General features: G+C 34.4%; 3 protein-coding genes and 1 long non-coding RNA gene across 4 annotated transcripts in view; 2 read left to right on the top strand and 2 right to left on the bottom strand.

Annotated features, from left to right (window-relative positions):
* The window catches only part of LOC127905029 (uncharacterized), a 94,933-nt gene extending 94,074 nt beyond the window's left edge, over positions 1-859 (bottom strand). Inside the window, exon 1 of the long non-coding RNA XR_008058647.1 lies at positions 714-859. This is a non-coding gene — a long non-coding RNA (uncharacterized LOC127905029). The remainder of the gene's footprint in view (positions 1-713) is intronic.
* Positions 1-4,116, top strand: part of LOC18095861 (G-type lectin S-receptor-like serine/threonine-protein kinase At4g27290) — a 98,209-nt gene extending 94,093 nt beyond the window's left edge. The window contains exon 9 of the mRNA XM_052450892.1: positions 3,987-4,116. Within this exon, the coding sequence (XP_052306852.1) occupies positions 3,987-3,991 (5 nt within the window). The 3' untranslated portion in view covers positions 3,992-4,116. The remainder of the gene's footprint in view (positions 1-3,986) is intronic.
* LOC18095707 (G-type lectin S-receptor-like serine/threonine-protein kinase At4g27290) lies at positions 170-4,116 on the top strand. Its single transcript, XM_024590801.2, has 7 exons — positions 170-1,876; positions 2,017-2,133; positions 2,483-2,634; positions 2,801-3,011; positions 3,136-3,373; positions 3,544-3,694; positions 3,771-4,116. Exons 1-7 carry the CDS (start codon positions 592-594, stop codon positions 4,077-4,079), a joined length of 2,463 nt encoding a protein of 820 aa, XP_024446569.1. The 5' UTR covers positions 170-591; the 3' UTR covers positions 4,080-4,116.
* Positions 4,117-16,238: 12,122 nt separating this feature from the next.
* LOC18095705 (G-type lectin S-receptor-like serine/threonine-protein kinase At4g27290) lies at positions 16,239-19,885 on the bottom strand. Its single transcript, XM_024591420.2, has 7 exons — positions 18,482-19,885; positions 18,257-18,373; positions 17,769-17,920; positions 17,393-17,603; positions 17,031-17,268; positions 16,710-16,860; positions 16,239-16,633 (listed from the first exon to the last, which is right to left on the bottom strand). Exons 1-7 carry the CDS (start codon positions 19,761-19,763, stop codon positions 16,325-16,327), a joined length of 2,460 nt encoding a protein of 819 aa, XP_024447188.1. The 5' UTR covers positions 19,764-19,885; the 3' UTR covers positions 16,239-16,324.
* Between the last annotated feature and the right edge of the window lie 444 nt (positions 19,886-20,329).

Raw genomic sequence — 20,329 nt, 5'->3', positions numbered from 1 at the left:
CATTAGGTTGTGTTTGGTTATTTTTTTAAAATAAAAAAGATAAAAATAGTAAAGATAAAGAGGAAGTGTTCTGGTATGATTTTTGTTTTAAGATATTATAAATTCATTTCAAAACTGTTTTAAGAATATCTTTATTTTATATCTTTATTTTAACTCTTACAATCAAACATGTTCGGTCTTATCTATAACTATCCTTTATATATATTAAAACACTAATCAAATATAGCCTAACTTTCTCGTGATTCCTTGTGATCCAAATATTTATGGAGTTGTTATAGTATATACTACGCATGATGGGAGAAAGTTTATAAATTTTGTTGAATATTTTGAAACCACTAATTGTATATCTGATGTTCTGATTCCGGATATCCTAACTGTTTCCTTTTCTTGATCACATAAACTTCTCTCCATCTTTATTTTTTTTCATCTTCAAAAGAGAAAAGAAAAGAAAGAAAGATCATTGTAATTTGCTTACGCAGACAAATACGACCTGTCCACTTCTATGTTACTTACACCCTTGTAGATTGGAAACCATACCTGTATTTCATCTGTTACAGAAAGCAAAATAGTTCGAAGTTTTCCCAGTTGCTAATGGACACTCTTTCTTCAATGCTAATTATTATTGCGAATCTACTCCTTCTATTCTCTAGATTCTGTAATACAGCTAATACACTTACTTTGTCTCAATCCATTCGTGATGGAGGGACAAGAACCTTAGTTTCGAAAGATGGAAGTTTTGAGCTTGGTTTCTTCAGTCCTGGAAGTTCCAGGAACCGTTATGTCGGAATATGGTACAAGAACATCCCAGTTAGAACTGTTGTTTGGGTTGCAAACAGAAACAACCCAATCAATGATTCCTCTGGCTTCTTGATGTTAGACAACACAGGAAATCTTGTACTTGTCAGCAACAACAATAGTACTGTTGTTTGGTCATCAAACTCAAAGAAAGCAGCTCAGAGTGCAATGGGAGAACTCCTGGATTCTGGGAATCTGGTCTTAAGAGATGAGAAAGATGTCAATTCTGGAATCTATTTGTGGCAGAGTTTTGATTATCCATCTGATACATTGCTTCCAGGAATGAAGCTTGGATGGGACTTACGGATTGGACTTGATCGGCGGCTATCAGCATGGAAGAGCCCTGATGATCCATCTTCTGGAGATTTCACATGGGGAACACAACTACAGAGTAATCCTGAGTTAGTTATGTGGAAGGGGTCCAAGAAGTACTATAGAAGTGGTCCATGGAATGGTATCGGGTTCAGTGGTGGGCCGGAGTTAAGGATTAATCCAGTTTTTTATTTTGATTTTGTCGACGACGGGGAGGAGGTTTATTACACATACAACCTCAAAAATAAATCTTTAATCACGAGGATAGTTATGAACCAAAGTACCTATTTTCGGCAGCGTTACACCTGGAATGAAATCAATCAGACATGGGTACTCTATGCAAATGTGCCGAGAGATTACTGTGACACTTACAATCTTTGTGGTGCCTATGGAAATTGCATCATTAGCCAGTCGCCAGTTTGTGAATGTTTAGAAAAATTCACGCCTAAATCACCTGAGAGTTGGAATTCAATGGACTGGTCTCAAGGGTGTGTACGAAATAAGCCACTAGATTGCCAGAAGGGAGATGGATTCGTTAAATATGTTGGTTTGAAATTGCCAGATGCTACAAATTCTTGGGTAAACAAAACTATGAATCTCAAGGAATGCAGGTCAATATGCTTACAAAACTGTTCTTGTATGGCATATACCACTACAAATATTAAGGAACGCAGTGGCTGTGCTATTTGGTTTGGCGATCTGATAGATATTAAACAGTTTCCAGCTGCGGGGCAGGAAATATACATTCGCATGAATGCTTCAGAATCAAGTGAGTGCTTATCCTTAGTCTTAGTTAATCCATGAGTATCTATATTATATTTAATCATCATTTTGCAGCTTCTCTAGTTTCTTAGCTGTATTGTAACTATATTTCTTTCTTTCTTTCTTTCTTTCTTATCGAACATGTAGAGGCTAAAGCTGCATCTAAGATAAAGATGGCAGTGGGAAGTGCACTGTCCATTTTCGTGGCCTGCGGGATTCTTTTGGTAGCCTATTACATCTTCAAAAGAAAGGCAAAACACATAGGTAAAGTTACTTTGATTGCTTTCAGTAAATGAGCATCTTGTTTTTTGCGAGTTTAATAGAAAGGAACAGCTTTTTAACTGGCTTTGAGCTTATCGTTGGTTAGACTTTAGAGAAGCCGAGAAGGTTCAATGGATTTACAATTAGAACAACTGAAATAACTACATGATTTAGCCTTGATTAGATAGTAGCATTCAGGAAAATTACAGAGTGAAGTTCTGTATTGCCTCAGTTTTGTAATCATTGTCGCAACTGCTATCTTTGATCTGAACAATCAAAATCTTAGCTCATTATTCATTTCTCCTCGTTTATCATGTATGTGATTCCCATTTTCTACTGTCTGAGAAAACAGGAGGCAACAGAGAAGAAAATGACCAGATAGATAGTGGACCAAAGGAAGACTTGGAGCTACCCATATTCCAGTTCACTACAATAGCCAATGCCACCAACGGCTTTTCATTCAACAACAAGATAGGAGAAGGTGGTTTTGGACCTGTGTACAAGGTAAATTTCTCAATTTCGAGTGAAATAGCTAAAAGAAAAACGAAGTACCTCATTTTATGTAGAAGACTGGTCCAACATTCTCAAATTGAAGCGAAATGACTATATTAACTTCTAGAGCCCAGTTTTATTTAGATAAGCATAAGTATTTTGGGATGCCATTTTCTAGGGTACTCTAGAAGATGGCCAAGAAATAGCAGCAAAAACGCTATCAAGGAGTTCTGGACAAGGAATAAATGAGTTCAAAAATGAAGTTATACTGATTACAAAGCTTCAGCACCGAAATCTTGTAAAACTTCTTGGCTGTTGCATTCAAGGAGAAGAGAAAATTCTGGTTTATGAATACATGCCCAACAAAAGCCTCGATTCCTTCATTTTCGGTACTTTTCTAAACCAGACAAGCTTTGATGTCTTATCGTTACGTACGTCTTTGATTTTAATACAATCAAGCTTGTTTCTAAGTGTTTAAGTGGCATGTTGCACTAATTAACAAACACTTGACAGATGAAACAAGAGGCAAACTGTTAGACTGGTCCAAGCGTTTCAGCATTATATGTGGTATTGCTAGGGGGCTTCTATATCTTCATCAGGATTCCAGATTGAGGATTGTACACAGGGATCTTAAAGCAAGTAACGTTTTACTTGATAAGGATATGAACCCAAAAATCTCTGATTTTGGTTTGGCCAGAATGTTTGGTGGAGACCAGACGGAAGGAAACACAACCAGAGTTGTTGGAACTTAGTAAGCACTTACCAATTACATGCCATACTTTATTATTTTTATTTTATATTTTGTTAACAAAGCACATAATTTGTTTGCTGTGGAGTCAAACATAAGAAATCTGTTTATGAGCCAGATGCAATACTAGTATACTTACATTTATGTGTTTGTGTTTAAATGACATTCGGCAGTGGTTATATGGCTCCTGAATATGCTACTGATGGGCTCTTCTCAGTGAAGTCTGATGTTTTTAGCTTTGGAATCTTAATGCTTGAGATAATAAGTGGAAAGAAGAGTAGAGGATTTTATCATCCAGACCATAGCCTAAGCCTTATTGGACATGTAAGTGTCAAGGTTTCAATTTCTTACTTGCTTCTGCTGAACAAGTGTATGACGGAAAGTTCCTTTTCTTTTCTAGGCATGGCGATTGTGGAAAGATGGAAAACCTTTGGACTTAATTGAGGCGTTTCCAGGAGAGTCACGCAATTTATCAGAAGTGATCATGAGATGCATAAACATTAGTCTCTTGTGTGTGCAGCAACATCCTGATGATAGGCCAAGCATGGCCACTGTGGTTTGGATGCTAGGAGGTGAGAATACACTGCCTCAGCCAAATGAACCAGGCTTTTTTAAGGGTAGCGGTCCGTTCGGACCATCTTCTTCATCAAGCAATATTGAATTATCTTCGAACAATGAATTTACTGCCTCACTCTTGTATCCTCGGTAGTTGATTGTGCTGGATGAAATGTTCACAATTTTTGACATCTTCCTTGTCACGACCTGAATTCCGGGTCGATAAATATTTATATTATTTATTTAATTGATGTTAAAAGAATGGAACAAATGAATAATTTGATTTATGATTATGTGAATTATCAGTAAATTATGTGAAATTATCGGGTTTATTGATTAACAAAGAGGTTAACTAGATATGGGGTAATTCGTATGGAATTACCGGATTGTTTAGCTAACAAAAAAGGTTAACTGGATGCTGAGTAATTTGAATGAAATTACCGGATTGATTAGCTAATAAAAGAGGTTAGCCTGATACTGGGTAATTCATATGGAATTACCGGATTGATTTTGACCGGCAATGCAAGAGCAGTGTTGAAAGGACACCCCACTTACGCTAAACTTCAAAACGAACATATCAAAAGAACAAGTTATTTAAAACTATGTAGCATTTTATAATGTTCAGAAATATTATATTATTCAAAACTAATGAAACTAAATGATAGTTCAAAACTTCTCATCAGTAGTTAAATCAAAAAACAATAATCCATAATACTCATTACATTGTCAAAAATCCAAACTTAATTAAAACAGGGAAATAGTGGAGCGTCTAGGACATCGAATCAAAACTAAAAGGAAAACCTCGCAAAACAAGCAAGGCATACCACCCAAAATTGAAGAAGCAAGAACACTCAACAAAGTACTAAGAAGAGCAAAATTAGACACTGGCAATGGCATTTCTTTATAAGAAAAAGGATTGTGAGACTGAAATGATTATTGAGAATATTGACGAGTGTGTGCAAGTGGAAATACTAGTTAATCCACAAAATTGATATCCACCAAAGATAACAAGAGATACATGTTTGCATAAAGATGAGACTAATGAGTTTGAAAACTCAGGATTTGGGGTTGAACTCAACATAGGCATATAAAAGGATAGTCTAAATGAAGTCTAAGTAGAAGAAAGAAGAAACTGAAATTAAAGAAAATCATCTAGAGAAGCAATAACTGATTTGGTAGTAAGAGAGAATCAGAGTAAGAAAATAAATAATACAGTTGAAATCATTCTTATGATTCAGAAGTTAAATGCAATATAGATATGCAGAAGAACTATTCAAATGAATTCGATAAGGAAGAAGGCAGAACACTAGATGAAGATTCAACACTATAGCCTCAATGATACGAAAATAAGAAAAAGGTAAAGAATATCTACCCGAAGTAACAAAATGACATAATTAAAAGAAATATGAGCATTTGAAGAAGAAAATACTCCAATCTTAAGGCTGAGACAAGTGAAGAGGGGTGTCATACCCCAAAGCCATACCGGCATACGATAGAGAGGATCACAATAAACCATCATAACCATGTAAGCCCCCTACATACATTTCATACATAACCCGAACGGAAAACTTCACAAATAAATTTCATTAATCCAATATTTCATAATTGTAAATCTGTAATAGATTGTACATACAATTTTCGTACCATCAATTTACCCAATTCTAGATAACTATATTAATCAACATCTAGATCATAATCAATAGCCTATAGTAAAAACCTTAATAAGTAATTCTCTAATAACAGTCTAGTCATCTATAACTAATTAATCATATTTCAACTTTTTCATGCATTTAAAATCTATATTTTTGGGATAAAAAACAATCATGAAAAAGGATGAGCTTTCATGGCTCAAAAAGTAATCAAAATAAACACACCCAGAAAAATATCATCAAACACATTTATTAATTTCATAGAACATTGTCAACCATATATATAATAGAAAAAGATTATTAAACATATATTTCAAAATACTTAGCAAAGATAACACATATAGATATAAATATGATGTAAAATTAGATTTAAATACAAAAATACTATAAGTTGTTCAATTACTCAAAAGCACATACTTACATTTAATATACACTCACTAACATTATTCGCACATATTCATACTTTTAAAGCGCTACAAGTCAGAAAATCAAATATAGATAGAGTATACAAATCCATGTAAGGCCTTCACACACGCTAATGTTGGTATTCTAACTTGTTTAACTCAAAAATTCATTTCAGATTTATATGTCCAAATCACTCAAAAATTCATATTAGCTTTATATTTTAAAATCACACAATGACAAGTCAGATATACAAACAAATCATATTTATTTAAGATGCAATATTATTCTTCTAATAAGTCAAAATACTTTTAAATAATATTTATAATAATTACTCACTCCATATCATACACACATATTCACATACACATATTTCATAAATACTTACAAGATATATTTCATGTTCATTTACATAGATTATACAAATACTTTGAAAAATATACCTAAATCAAATATTCACACACACAAGTATTTTCTCACATGAATGCAAAACACATATACCACATATATTATATCCAAGAATATACTTACATAAAATATTATCACACATGTATGAAAAACACATATATTATATATAGTATATTCAATGATGTTTATATCAATATTCACATACATATATATTTCCTCACATGTAACACAACAATAAAAAGAGTTCAAACAAAAAGACAAAGAGGAATCAAAACAAGACGAGAAGGATCCTAAGCTCCACATATTACGGGGGTTTTAACAAAACCAGATTACAGGGTTTTAACAAAACCGGGCTCTGATACCACCTTTATCACGACCCGAATCTCGATTCCATGACAAGCAATGCAGAAGTAGTGTTAAAAGGACACCCCACCTACGCTAAGCTTCAAAACAAACATATCAAAAGAACAAGTTATTTAAAACTACGCAGCATTTTATAATGTTCAGAAATATTATATTATTCAAAACTAATGAAACTAAATAATAGTTCAAAACTTCTCATCAGTAATTAAATAAAAAAACAATAATCCATAATACTCATTACATTGTCAAAAATCCAAACTTAATTAAAACAGGGAAATAGTGGAGCGTCTAAGACATCGAATCAAAACTAAAAGGAAAACCTCGCAAAACAAGCATGACATACCACCCAAAATTGAAGAAGCAAGAACACTCAACAAAGTACACCTGCTATAAAAAAAACTAAGAACATGAAATAATATTAAGAATGAGGGGTGAGTTCAACCAACTCAGTGAGGGAATAATATTTAATATACATTATAGATATTGATGATATTAATAGTTTGCAAGTTGATTTATCTTAATATACATATACATATACATATACATATACATATACATACTAAACATATTATCATAAAGTAGTGGAATATATGTCAGAGATTAGATGACACCCGAAGGTGACCAGATGACACTCGAAGGTGACTAGATGGCACCCGAAAGTGATCACTATGGGATGATCAGTCGCCACAAGCTGATGTCTCTCTCACCAGCTAGGTATATAGAATACTATGTGTGCACATAGTCTAACTACTCTCTGTTAGCATGGAGTTACTAGCAAGTCCTATATCAAGGCATAATAGATATTCACATAATCATCAAAGAAATATATATCATATCGAATAGAATTTAGCTCGATGAAATGCAAGTGCAATTCAAGAATAAATAAGTACTCGAAAAATAAAGCAGCATATATAAATAGGGGATTATATTTAACGAAATTGAAAGCTGGAGGACTCAATTAAAAATCGGCAAAAATCCCTAATTTTAACCCAAAACGGCGCCGCTTTTGCGTTTTAAAAAAAAAAGGAAGAGACCAGGCGATGCGTCGCCTGGTCACTGTTCATCTTCTTCCCTATGAAGCTGCCCGAGTAGCAGCTTTCCAGGCGCATTTGATGCCTCGTTTGGCCCCCAAATTCGACAACGCGTGCACCAACATGTCCACCTGAAACTCATCTATCCTCGAGAATGGTCTGGTCAGGCCGAAAAACATCGAAACGGCTCGTTTATTGGCTTAAAGTGGCCACCTCGGGCAGTCTGCAGCCTTGGACTGCCAAATTTGGCAGTTCGAGGTGCACACTTTGAACCAACGGCTTGGATTCCTCAAGTCGAATCAAGGGCTGAGACTTTTTCCCCGTTGAAGACAAGATTACCCTTTTTCCATCCCTATAAATAGGAGCAAATTGCATGCTCAAAGGGGGGAGAAAATCTAGCTCAAAGTTGGCCGAAAACCAACCTTCTGTATTCATTTTTCCTGCAAACAATCCTTTTTCTGCTTTCTCTCTCCACCGTGGCCTTCAGCCACCACCACCTTCATCACCTGGCTTCTCACCATCATCCCCACCTCCAGTAGCCATAAAACCATCTCATGTGACAGTCGCACCACTTCTCTCCCTCTCTCCTTTGTAAAAATCTTCTCCTCTGCTACCGTGACTCCAGCAGCAGCGTCGGCGACAGTAGAGGCAGCGGCCACCACCTTGCCCAGAAGCTCTCTTCCTTCCCAAAGGCAGCTGGGGTAGCTGCTCTCTCCTCAACCACACCAACAGCTCCAGCCGTGAGCTTTCCTCCTCCTTTGCAGGACTCTGCTCCTTCTTCTTCCAGCCGTGACCAGTGCAAGCTGCCGGCCTCACCACCTCTAGTTGCACCGTGCACCATCAACCAAGCCGCCAGCTCCCTCCATGCCAGGTAAGCTTCCCTCCTCTCTTCTTCTTCTTCTGCCCTTCTCTGTTATGTTGCATGGGAACAATGCAACGTGAATTAATTCACTATTGCGTGCAACTCAGTCACTGGGCTGTGCCAGTGACTGAGTTGCTTTAGGCTGGACCTGTTTTGGCCCAGCCCAGTTTTTTGGGCCGGGTTCAGCCCATCCCTAAAAAATAAAAGAAGTATTTTGTGGGCCGAATTCGGCCCAACCTTTTTGGGCCGATATCGGCCCCTCCTTTTTGGACTGAGCTCAGCCCAGCTATCTAGGTCGGCCCAGTCCACATATGTTGTAATATATTAATAATATATTATATATATTATTATTATATTTAAAAAAATTCAAAAAAATTTCAAAGGGCATTTTTAAAATATTTGTGATTTTCTCAAATATTCTTCTACCAAGTTTGCTTAATATTGGGGTGTATACTTACATTGTAAGATACAAGTCCGGTATTAAAATACTTGGTTTTCTCCGAAATATTTCAAAAAAAAATTCAAGAAAAAAAATATATTTTATTGCATACGGCCAAGTCCTAAAGAATTTTCCAAGCATGTTTTCAAAAGAAATTGCATCTTTCTCACGTTTTAAAAATCCAAAAAATGGATATCATAACTAGTTTATGATCATCCATTAGGGTTTGGCCAAAATATCAAAAACCTTTTTCCAACCTTTTTTTTTTTAGGATCCAGATGTAGACTTTAATATTTACGGGGTGTAAAATTACACGATAAAGTACACCCTCGGGTATTAAAGATACAAGGTGTAAATAAATGCAATCCTAAAATTCAGACTTTAGAACGGTTAGGATTTAACCCAATAAGGTAGAGACTCTCATGAAGGGAGATCTGCCTTGAACCTTAGAAAAGACCAACGAATAGAAACTCGACCTAGAAAAACAATCAAACAACAATGCAGCTTACCTTAAGTAGGGTGCACTGGGGGTGATGCGTCTTCCCCTTGCACAACCAGTCCCTTACTCAGACTCTCGCAGACCATAGGTTTCTAGTGACCATAATACTAGGTGGCGACTCCAAAGAACCAAGCAAAACACAAATAATAAAAAATCATCAGCCGACGCCGCGCGCTGTTGACGTGCGACACCAAGTAACACTTGAAGATATTCCATCTTCAAGATTTTTTCCTTGGTGACAATACCTCACCAATGCCAAGAGTTTATCCAAACTCTCAAGTGTTTACAATTATGATTTGTTTACAACAAAATTCACACTCTAAAATAGCATTTAGGATGATTGAAGGTGTTAAGTGTAATGAGTGTGAGATTTTATACTCTTATGCTAGAATATAAAGATTTAATTTAACATAACTCAGAGTATGTTAGGATTGATGATTTCTAGTTGGTTGTTATTTTAGAATAGCTTATATATCATATATGTTCAGAAATATCACTTTAGTTTTGCATAAAAGAGCTACATATATATATATATATATATATATATATATATATATATATATATATGTTTCCAAAAGAAACTAGTCTTTTATAGCCATTGGAATGTCTATGAAAACTATAGTGGTTGACTAGTTAAAATGACCATATCATCCGCTCGACTGCTTTCTACAAAATTCCTAAAAGTTCATCACAGATGAACAATGGTCAACTGGTTCAATTGGTATGCCCAAACTATTTTGGTAGTTTCAAACCTGGTAAAACTTGAACCGATTAAATGTATATCAATCTTATTTATGCATGCAATATGAAGTGTGAGTTTATTTTAGTTTTCTATTGTGTAAGATATAAAGATTTAATAATAAGCTCTAAAATAAGTCCTTAATCTAAGTCTTCACTTGCTTTGTATCTTGAACTTGTTGATGGATTTTTTCATTCAATTCCATATGCTTGTTGATGTGATCTTCATATAAAACTTTTTTAAACTTAATCTCATCCAAGTATATCATTAGTTTATTTTCCATTTAATTATTATCATCAAAATACAAGATATTATAAATATTAATATGTGACCCATAAGTCAACAATCTTCTCTCTTTTTTAAGATGACAACTAATGTATATTTATAGATATAAAGTTATTTAGGATATGTTTGTTTAATATTCAAGGGTGGTATCGATATAAAAGATATAAAAATATATTTGATTGAAAAAATAATAATAAATTAATTTTTTTATAATAATTTTAAAATGAATTTTTTTTATTTTTAAAAGAACAACAACATGAAGACATCTCTTGTGTATTTACAATCTCTTTTTTTTGTCAAGACGGTGGTCAAACGCAAATTTAATGATGAATTTTAATACTCTCTTCCCCTCCACAAAAAGTATTTGTAATCGCTACGTGTTAGATGGGGGGTAAATATATTCCTTTTGCAATGCTGAATTCTAATCTAGTAGTTTCAGAGCTACGAATTTCAGCTTACAACGCAATTCCAGTGAAGATGGTTCAGAAAGAACACAACGGTCCAATTGTTTGGTTTGGGTTTTTTTTTATACCTAGACTACCTGAGTATTGGTTTGGCTGATGTGGTACAATTAATCCCACATAAAGAGAGGGGTTTTGGCCCACTTTATTAGTTTTTTTATATAAAAAAAAAAAGAAAAAAACTTATATACCTAGTTTTGTGTAATGAAAAAAAATAATGAGGGATCTAAAAATCGCAACTTTTCAAAACAGTGTTGTGAATATCCATCCAATTTTAATTAACTGCTTCGATTGGAGTCGCCCGTGATTCAATTTAGCTTAAATTTATAAGTTCACAACATGAAATTCTATAATCTGAAAGATAAGGATCAGATTTGGAGTATCCAGTTGGAATTTCTTTTGTTGCCAAGAAGTTGTTCTTTTATGGATTTTGAGGTGAGATCTTTCTAGAATCACTTGTGAGTTTTATTTTATTGCCAAGAAGTTGTTCTTGAGATTGTATGTCCTTAGTTCTATCTTGAGAGAAAATTTGTAACTCATTATTTGTTGATAATAGAGTTTTTGGATGGACTACAATATTTTAGTTTTTCCATTATCAAAAAACCATCTTCATATAAAAGTTTAAGCTATTAGGTAAAATTTTAGTATGATTGATATTGTTCTCTTATATATCTCTTCAAGTGAAAACCATTTAGACTTGAAATCTGCACAAATACATACTATCTTGTGCTATTAATTAATTTTAATTAGAAAAAAGAATGAAAATAATAAGATTCAAACTCATGATCATTCGGTTATTCATGTTCTAATAGCATATTAAAAAATTATCTCAACTCAAAAAGTTAAGCTGTTAGATGAGATCTCAAGATATGATTTATATTATTTTTTAACACCCCAATATCGATGAGGTTTCCAACATAAAACTGCCTTGTGTTTTTTGTTCATATTAAATTATATGGTGTTTATTTAATTGCTTCCTAACAAATACATACAAAGAGGGAGAAATAATTATTTTCGCTATTGAAAAGCATGAGAATAAATCTAATAAAGAATGGACCTTGCAACATCAACAAGTATGTGGATACATCAAGCAATGGATGGATGATAATACTTTGAACCATGTTACTATTGAGACACATGCACACACTCTAGAATAAACTTCAACACTTATATGCTTGAAATATTGGAAATAATAAAAATAATTTAATAAAGCATTTGATGACTTTGAGATACAAAGATGGAACTCCATTGATATATCACTTGAACACTTTTCAAGGAATAATTAAATAGTTTGATAGAATGGACACCAAGTTTGATGATGAGGTGCATGAGTTGTGTTTGCTTGGTACATTGCTTGACTTTTCAGAGACATTCAAAGCATGATTTTCCAACTCAGCTCGAGATGATATAATCCATATAGATATGACAAAGAGTAGTGTTTCGAGTGAAGAAATGAGAAAAGAATCCCAGGTTCCACTTCATAGCTAAAGGTTTTGGTTACAGAAACGAGGGAGAAGAGTAAAAGCAAAGGTCCAAAGATTAGGGGAAAAAACAGAGGCAAGTCCAACAAGTTTGCTGATGTTGAGTGCTATCATTGTGGTATGACGGGACCATTAGAAAACATTGCAAAAAATTGAAGAGATAAAATAAGGAGCAAGGGAATGAAAAGAAGAACAATGATGCAAATGACAATGGTTGAGTTTCCACCATTGATGCAAAAGACTTCTTCATTGTTTATGATAATGTTGTTATTGACATTACATGTCATGAGATTAATTGGGTCATTGATAGTGTTGTCTCTATTCATACTATACTTTAAAATGACTTTTTTCAGAAACCATACACCTAGAGACTTTGGGAGAATAAAGATGGGAAATGATGGTTTGACTAAATCATAAGTAATGAAAATGTGTGTTTGGAGATGAATAATGAAAGGATGTTCATTCTTCAAGATGTAAAGCATATTCCTAATATTTATTTGAACTTGATTTCTACTAATAAACTTGATGATAAGGGGTATCACAATGGCTTCAATGATGGCCAGTTGAATCTTATATGGTGTGATATGGTCGTGGCCCTAGTTATAAGACTTGGCCTAGCCTAGATAGTTAACTGGGGCTGGTCTAGGCCGGCTCAGTGGAAAAACTAGGTTTTTTTTATTAAAAAAATGTTGTTTTGAGTTTTATTTAAAAAAATAAAAAAAACCTTAAATCTTATATGGGGTGATACTGTCGCAGCTCTAGTTATAAGATTTGGCCTAGCCTATAGAGTTAATTGGGGCTGGTCTAGGCCCATTTAGTGGAAAAACTAGGCTTTTTTCTATAAAAAAAAATGTTGTTTTGGGTTTTATTTAAAAAAAAAAAAAACCTTAATTTTAGTGTCACTGTATTTGACTGTGACCTAGGCTTTAAATGGCTCATCATCAGATCGACTTTTATAAATTATAACTATAGTTGTAGCTAGAGGCAACTTTCAAATCTATACATATTATAGGCAAGGAGGCTCTACAAATGCATTATGAATACAATGGATAATAAATTCATAGTAGAGTTGTGATATGAAAGGTTTGCTTAAATGAGTGAGAACGGCTTGACAATTTTGCTATAAAGAATCTTCTGTCTGGAATAAAAAGTACACTTTTAAAGAACTGCACTCATTGTTCAGCGTCGAAGTAGAATCGAGTTTCCTTCAAAAGTCCCCCTAGTTCAAGAAAGTCATGTTCATTCAAATCTCTATGGCCCTATGAAGACAAGAACACATGGTAGTTTCTTTTACTTTGTGACTTTCAAGATGATCATTCAAGAAAGTCCTAGGTTTATACCTTGAAAAGTAAAGATCAATAATTAAATGTGTTTAAATAGTTCCAGATCTTAGTTGAGAGAGAAAGAGAGATTGGGAAAGAGCTAAAATGCACCTGAATTGGTAACGAAGGAGAGTATTCAGGTTCGTTTTGATGATTATGCTAGATAACAAAGTATTTACAATAAAAAAAAATTATAAGGTATTACCCTAATAGAAAGCAAACAGTAAAACATACAAAACAAAATCCAAAAAATAGATATAAAAAAAAGAAAACATCACCTTAAAAAAATAAAATACAAAAAACAAAGCAAGCTCGAGCAAACATCATAAACATGATCTAATATCTAAAACTTGCAACTCGTTAAATCTTGGATCCGAATTCGATCAAGAATCCTAATTCTCAATCAATTTTATTTTGAATGAGAAAAAAAATAGCAATAAAAAAGAACAAGGATAAAATTTTATTAAAAAAAACCCAAGAATGATGAAATTTGAAAAAAAAAATGATCCTAAACAAAATAAGTAGTAATTGAAAGAATGAGAATCAAATTTAAAAATTTTTAAAAATCATATGGGTGAAATTGAAAAATATTTGTAATATGATAGACTATTTATATATTTAAAAAAGTCAAGGGGATGAAATTGAAAAATATTTGTACTTTGATAGACTATTTATATATTTAAAAATGTCAAGGGGATGAAATTAAAAAATATTTGTAATTTGATAGACTATTTATATATAAAAAAAAAGAGTAGTAGGGAGGTGAAATTGAAAGGATTTATAATTTTATAGTTTATTCTAAAATAAAATAAAAACAAAAACATAAAGACCAAATGTCAACGGAGAAAAAATTAAAGAGGTTGTTTTGAAATTTTACAGGGTCAGCGTAAAACTTGAAGAGGAGAGAACCATGTATAGGGTGTTGAGATCTTTCAAACACTTTCTCTGACAACGACTTTTGATGGTCAGATAGCTCCACATGAGCCGCTTGAACAGCATGGGAGCTGCTAAACGTCCCTGCAGGTTTTTTTAAATAATATTTAATTTAATATATGATAATTACAATAATACCCTTAAAAAACTCCAAAATTACATCAAAAATCAATGTATAATGAACTCCATCACATACATGATGCTTTTTTTTTCCTTTCACATTAATTCCCAAGACATTAGTGCTTCGCAATGATTCAAATTTTTTTTGGCACTTGTAAGGAAAAAAAAACTGCTTTTTTTTACAATTTCACCCAGCAATTTTAGCTCCAGTAAAACAACCACATTAACCGAAGAAGATCCATCTTGCGATGCAGGGGCGGAATCAAAAAAATAAAATTAAAAGGAATAAAATGTTAGTTGTTTTATTATTTAGACTAAAAATATAAATATTATTAAAAGAGAGGCTGCAAAAAAAAATTTCTTTGCAGGCCCGTCCCACCCCCCAGCCATACCAGCTAAATGTTAGCGTCTCTCGCCTTCGGCGCACACGCAGGTCATTCTTTTTCGAAGAATAACCGTCGGCATCTTCTTCATGTGTTATCTGCCTAGTTCAAGTGTTTTTTCATCCTTTTTTTACATGCCTTCTGATTAAGAAGTTTCATTTGCAATGGTTTCAAAGAATATTTTCAGCTGATTTGAGTTCGTCTGATGCTTACACAACAGCCATCTGTCTTACTCAAATAGTTTCTGCTAACCCTGAATAAGATTGTCCTCCCATTTCCTCCCTTCCCAGCATTTGCATTTGTTTGTTTGCTGTACGCTGCTAATTAAATTTGTTCATTCACTTCTGTGTTTTTTTTTATTTGCTGGTTACTCAAGCGATCGTCTAATCTACCATGATCTTTTCTGTTTATGTATAGAATCAAACTTATATTTGCTGGTTATGTATCGTTGGTTTTTACCTTAGAAATATTGAAAAAAAGACTGAAAAGTTAGAGATATGTTATGTTATTATGTTAATGAATTGTGGCAGCTTTTCTAACCAAGTTGGCCATGTGAGTTCATGCATGAGTGGATGCCTCTGTTTTGTGTACATACAAGCCCCATCTTAGCTTTTTAGAACCATATTTAAATAATTTAACCCAAGCACTTTGTGAGGGAATGATGCCAATGATACATTAGAAATTGTATGCTATTTAAAGTTTTTGAGATCCTTTTCGTATTATTTTATAAAAAAACATTAGCATCTCCTCTATTGTTTCAATTGACTCATGCTGGCGATACATGGTGTCTGTTCGTTGATTCCAAACAACTGCTGCGCACTTGTATGCTTTTTTATCTCTCCTTTCATATGCGTTTGGCACATCTTAGGTCCATGTCCTAACAATTGAAAGAAAACCGTGCGGGCAATGTAACTAGTTCAAACACAACACACTTAATAGTTCAAACTTCAAATAGGTTTAATGACTACTGCGAGTGTAGGAACGTGTCAAAAAATTGTGAACATTTCATCCAGCACAATAAACTACCGAGGATAAAAGAGTGAGGTGGTAATTTCATTGTTCGAAGATAATTCAATATTGCTTGATGAAGAAGATGGTCCGAACGGACCGCTACCCTTAAAAAAGCCTGGTTCCTTTGGCTGAGGCAGTGTATTCTCACCTCCTAGCATCCAAACCACAGTGGCCATGCTTGGCCTATCATCAGGATGCTGCTGCACACACAAGAGACTAATGTTTATGCATCTCATGATCACTTCTGATAAATTGCATGACTCTCCTGGAAACGCCTCAATTAAGTCCAAAGGTTTTCCATCTTTCCACAGTCTCCATGCCTAGAAATGAAAAGGAACTTTCCGTCATACACTTGTTCAGTACATGCAAGTAAGAAATTGAAACCTTGACACTTACATGTCCAATAAGGCTTAGGCTATGGTCCGGATGATAAAATCCTCTACTCTTCTTTCCGCTTATTATCTCAAGCATTAAGATTCCAAAGCTAAAAACATCAGACTTCACTGAGAAGAGCCCATCAGTAGCATATTCAGGAGCCATATAACCACTGCCGAATGTCATTTAAACACAAACACATAAATGTAAGTATACTAGTATTGCATCTGGCTCATAAACAGATTTCTTATGTTTGACTCCACAGCAAACAAATTATGTGCTTTGTTAACAAAATATAAAATAAAAATAATAAAGTATGGCATGTAATTGGGAAGTGCTTACTAAGTTCCAACAACTCTGGTTGTGTTTCCTTCCGTCTGGTCTCCACCAAACATTCTGGCCAAACCAAAATCAGAGATTTTTGGGTTCATATCCTTATCAAGTAAAACGTTACTTGCTTTAAGATCCCTGTGTACAATCCTCAATCTGGAATCCTGATGAAGATATAGAAGCCCTCTAGCAATACCACATATAATGCTGAAACGCTTGGACCAGTCTAACAGTTCGCCTCTTGTTTGATCTGTTAAGTGTTTGTTAATTAGTGCGACATGCCACTTAAACGCTTAGAAACAAGCTTGATTGTATTAAAATCAAAGACGTACGTAACGATAGGACATCAAAGCTTGTCTGGTTTAGAAAAGTACCGAAAATGAAGGAATCGAGGCTTTTGTTGGGCATGTATTCATAAACCAGAATTTTCTCTTCTCCTTGAATGCAACAGCCAAGAAGTTTTACAAGATTTCGGTGCTGAAGCTTTGTGATCAGTATAACTTCATTTTTGAACTCATTTATTCCTTGTCCAGAACTCCTTGAATGCGTCTTTGCTGCTATTTCTTGACCATCTTCTAGAGTACCCTAGAAAATGATATCCCAGATTACTTAAGCTTATCTAAATAAAACTGGTCACTAGAAGTTAATATATTCATTTTGCTTCAATTCGAGTAGTTGGACCAGTCTTCTACATAAAATGAGGTACTTCGTTTTTCTTTTCGCTATTTCACTCGAAATTGAAAAATTTACCTTGTACACAGGTCCAAAACCACCTTCTCCTAGCTTGTTGTTGAATGAAAAGCCGTTGGTGGCTTTGGCTATTGTAGTGAACTGGAATAGGGGTAGCTCCAAGTCTTCCTTTGGTCCACTATCTATCTGATCATTTTCTTCTCTGTTGCCTCCTGTTTTCTCAGGAATCACATACATGATAAACGAGGAGAAATGAATAATGAGCTAAGATTTTGAATGTTCAGATCAAAGATAGCAGTTGAGACAATGATTACAAAACTGAGGCAAAACTGAACTTCACTCTGTAATTTTCCTGAATGCTACTATCTAATCAAGGCTAAATCATGTAGTTATTTCAGTTGTTCTAATTGTAAATCCATTGAACCTTCTCGGCTTCTCCAAAGTCTAACCAACGATAAGCTCAAAGCCAGTTAAAAAGCTGTTCCTTTCTATTAAACTCGCAAAAAAACAAGATGCTCATTTACTGAAAGCAGTCAAAGTAACTTTACCTATGAGTTTTGCCTTTCTTTTGAAGATGTAATAGGCGACCAAAAGTATCCCGCAGGCCACGAAAATAGATAGTGCAATTCCCACTGCCATCTTTATCTTAGATGCAGCTTTAGCCCCTACATGTTCGATAAGAAAGAAAGAAATATAGTTACAATACAGCTAAGAAACTAGAGAAGCTGCAAAATGATGATTAAATATAACTAAGACTAAGGTTAAGCACTCACTCGATTCTGAAGCATTCAAGCGAATGTATATTTCCTGCCCTGCAGCTGAAAACTGTCTAATATCTATCAGATCGCCAAACCAAATAGCACAGCCACTACCTTCCTTAATATCTGCAGCTGTATATGCCATACAAGAACAATTTTGTAAGCATTCTGACCTGCATTCCTTGAGATTCATAGTTTTGTTAACCCAAGAATTTGTAGCATCTGGCAATTTCAAACCAACATATATAACGAATCCATCTTCCTTCTGGCAATCCAGTGGCTTATTTCGTACACAACCTTGAGACCAGTCCATTGAATTCCAACTCTCAGGTGATTTAGGCGTGAATTTTTCTAAACATTCACAAACTGGCGACTGGCTGGTGATGCAATTTCCGTAGGCACCACAAAGATTGTAGGTGTCACAGTAATCTTTAGGCACAGTTGCATAGAGTACCCATGTCTGATTGATTTCATTCCAGGTGTAACGCTGCCGAATATAGGTAGTTTGGTTCATAACTACCCTCGTAAATACATATTTATTTTTGAGGTTGTATGTGTAATATACTTCCTCCCCGTCGTCGACAAAATCAAAATTAAACACTGGATTTTTCCTCAACTCCGGCGCACCACTGAACCCGATACCATTCCATGGACCACTTCTACAGTACTTCTTGGACCCCTTCCACATAACTAACTCGGGATTACCCTGTAGTTGTGTTCCCCAAGTAAAATCTCCTGGAGATGGATCATCAGGGCCCTTCCATGCTGATAGCCGTCGATCAAGTCCAGTCCTTAAGCCCCATCCAAGCTTCATTCCTGGAATCATAGTATCAGATGGGTAGTCAAAACTCTGCCACAAGTAGCTTCCAGAATTGGTATCTTTCTCATCTCTTAAGACCAGATTCCCAGAATCCAGGAGTTCTCCCATTGCTCTCCGGCCTGCTTTCGTTAAGCTTGATGACCAAACAACAGTACTATTGTTGTTGCTGACAAGTACAAAATTTCCTGTGTTGTCTATCAACAAGAAACCAGAGGAATCATTGATTGGGTTGTTTCTGTTTGCAACCCAAACAACAGTTCGAACTGGGATGTTCTTGTACCATATTCCCATATAACGGTTCCTGGAACTTCCAGGACTGAAGAAACCAAGCTCAAAACTTCCATCCTTCGAGACTAAGGTTCCTGTCCCTCCATCACTAATAGATTGAGAAAAGGCAAGGGTATCAGCTGTATTACAGAATCTAGAGAATAGGAGGAGGATATTCGCAGTAATAAGCATTGAAGAAAGAGTGTCCATTAGCAACTATTTTGCTTTCTGAAACAGATGAAATCCAGATATGGCTGCCAATCTCTACAAGGGTCAAAGTACACATAGAAGTGGACAAGTAGTATTTGCTTGCGTAAGTAAATTGCTTCTCTTTTTTGTTTAAACAGACGTGAGAATGTTGCAACTGATTAAAATAAATAAATAAATCTGTTACATCCAAAATTATTGTTGCAAGCAATAAATCAGACCAATTACATTAAATTTAGTTTCATTTATTAGAACTAAATTTTTCCTTCCTCGTCTATTGTCATCTTTATCTTCTCTTAGTAGAAATTTCTCATGTGAGTTATCCAGTTGTGATATAAAATTAAATTTTTTATTATATAAGTAATTCTCATTAAGGGGTGTGTTTATTTACAAGACTACACCTTACTTTTTAAAAAATTAATTTTTTTTACTTTAAATTAATTTATTTTTTTTTTGTTTTGATAATATTAAAAATAAATTTTAAGAAAAAATGATGCATTTGGCTTTGATGATTATCAGAAATTATTAGAAATATGATGGTTTTTCTTAATAATATAATCATTTCAAAT

The sequence above is a fragment of the Populus trichocarpa genome, chromosome 1, assembly GCF_000002775.5.
Source record: "Populus trichocarpa isolate Nisqually-1 chromosome 1, P.trichocarpa_v4.1, whole genome shotgun sequence".
NCBI classification, from domain to species: domain Eukaryota; kingdom Viridiplantae; phylum Streptophyta; class Magnoliopsida; order Malpighiales; family Salicaceae; genus Populus; species Populus trichocarpa.
The sequence above is the reverse complement of the archived record's forward strand: the minus strand, read 5'-3'. Positions and strand labels throughout refer to the sequence as shown.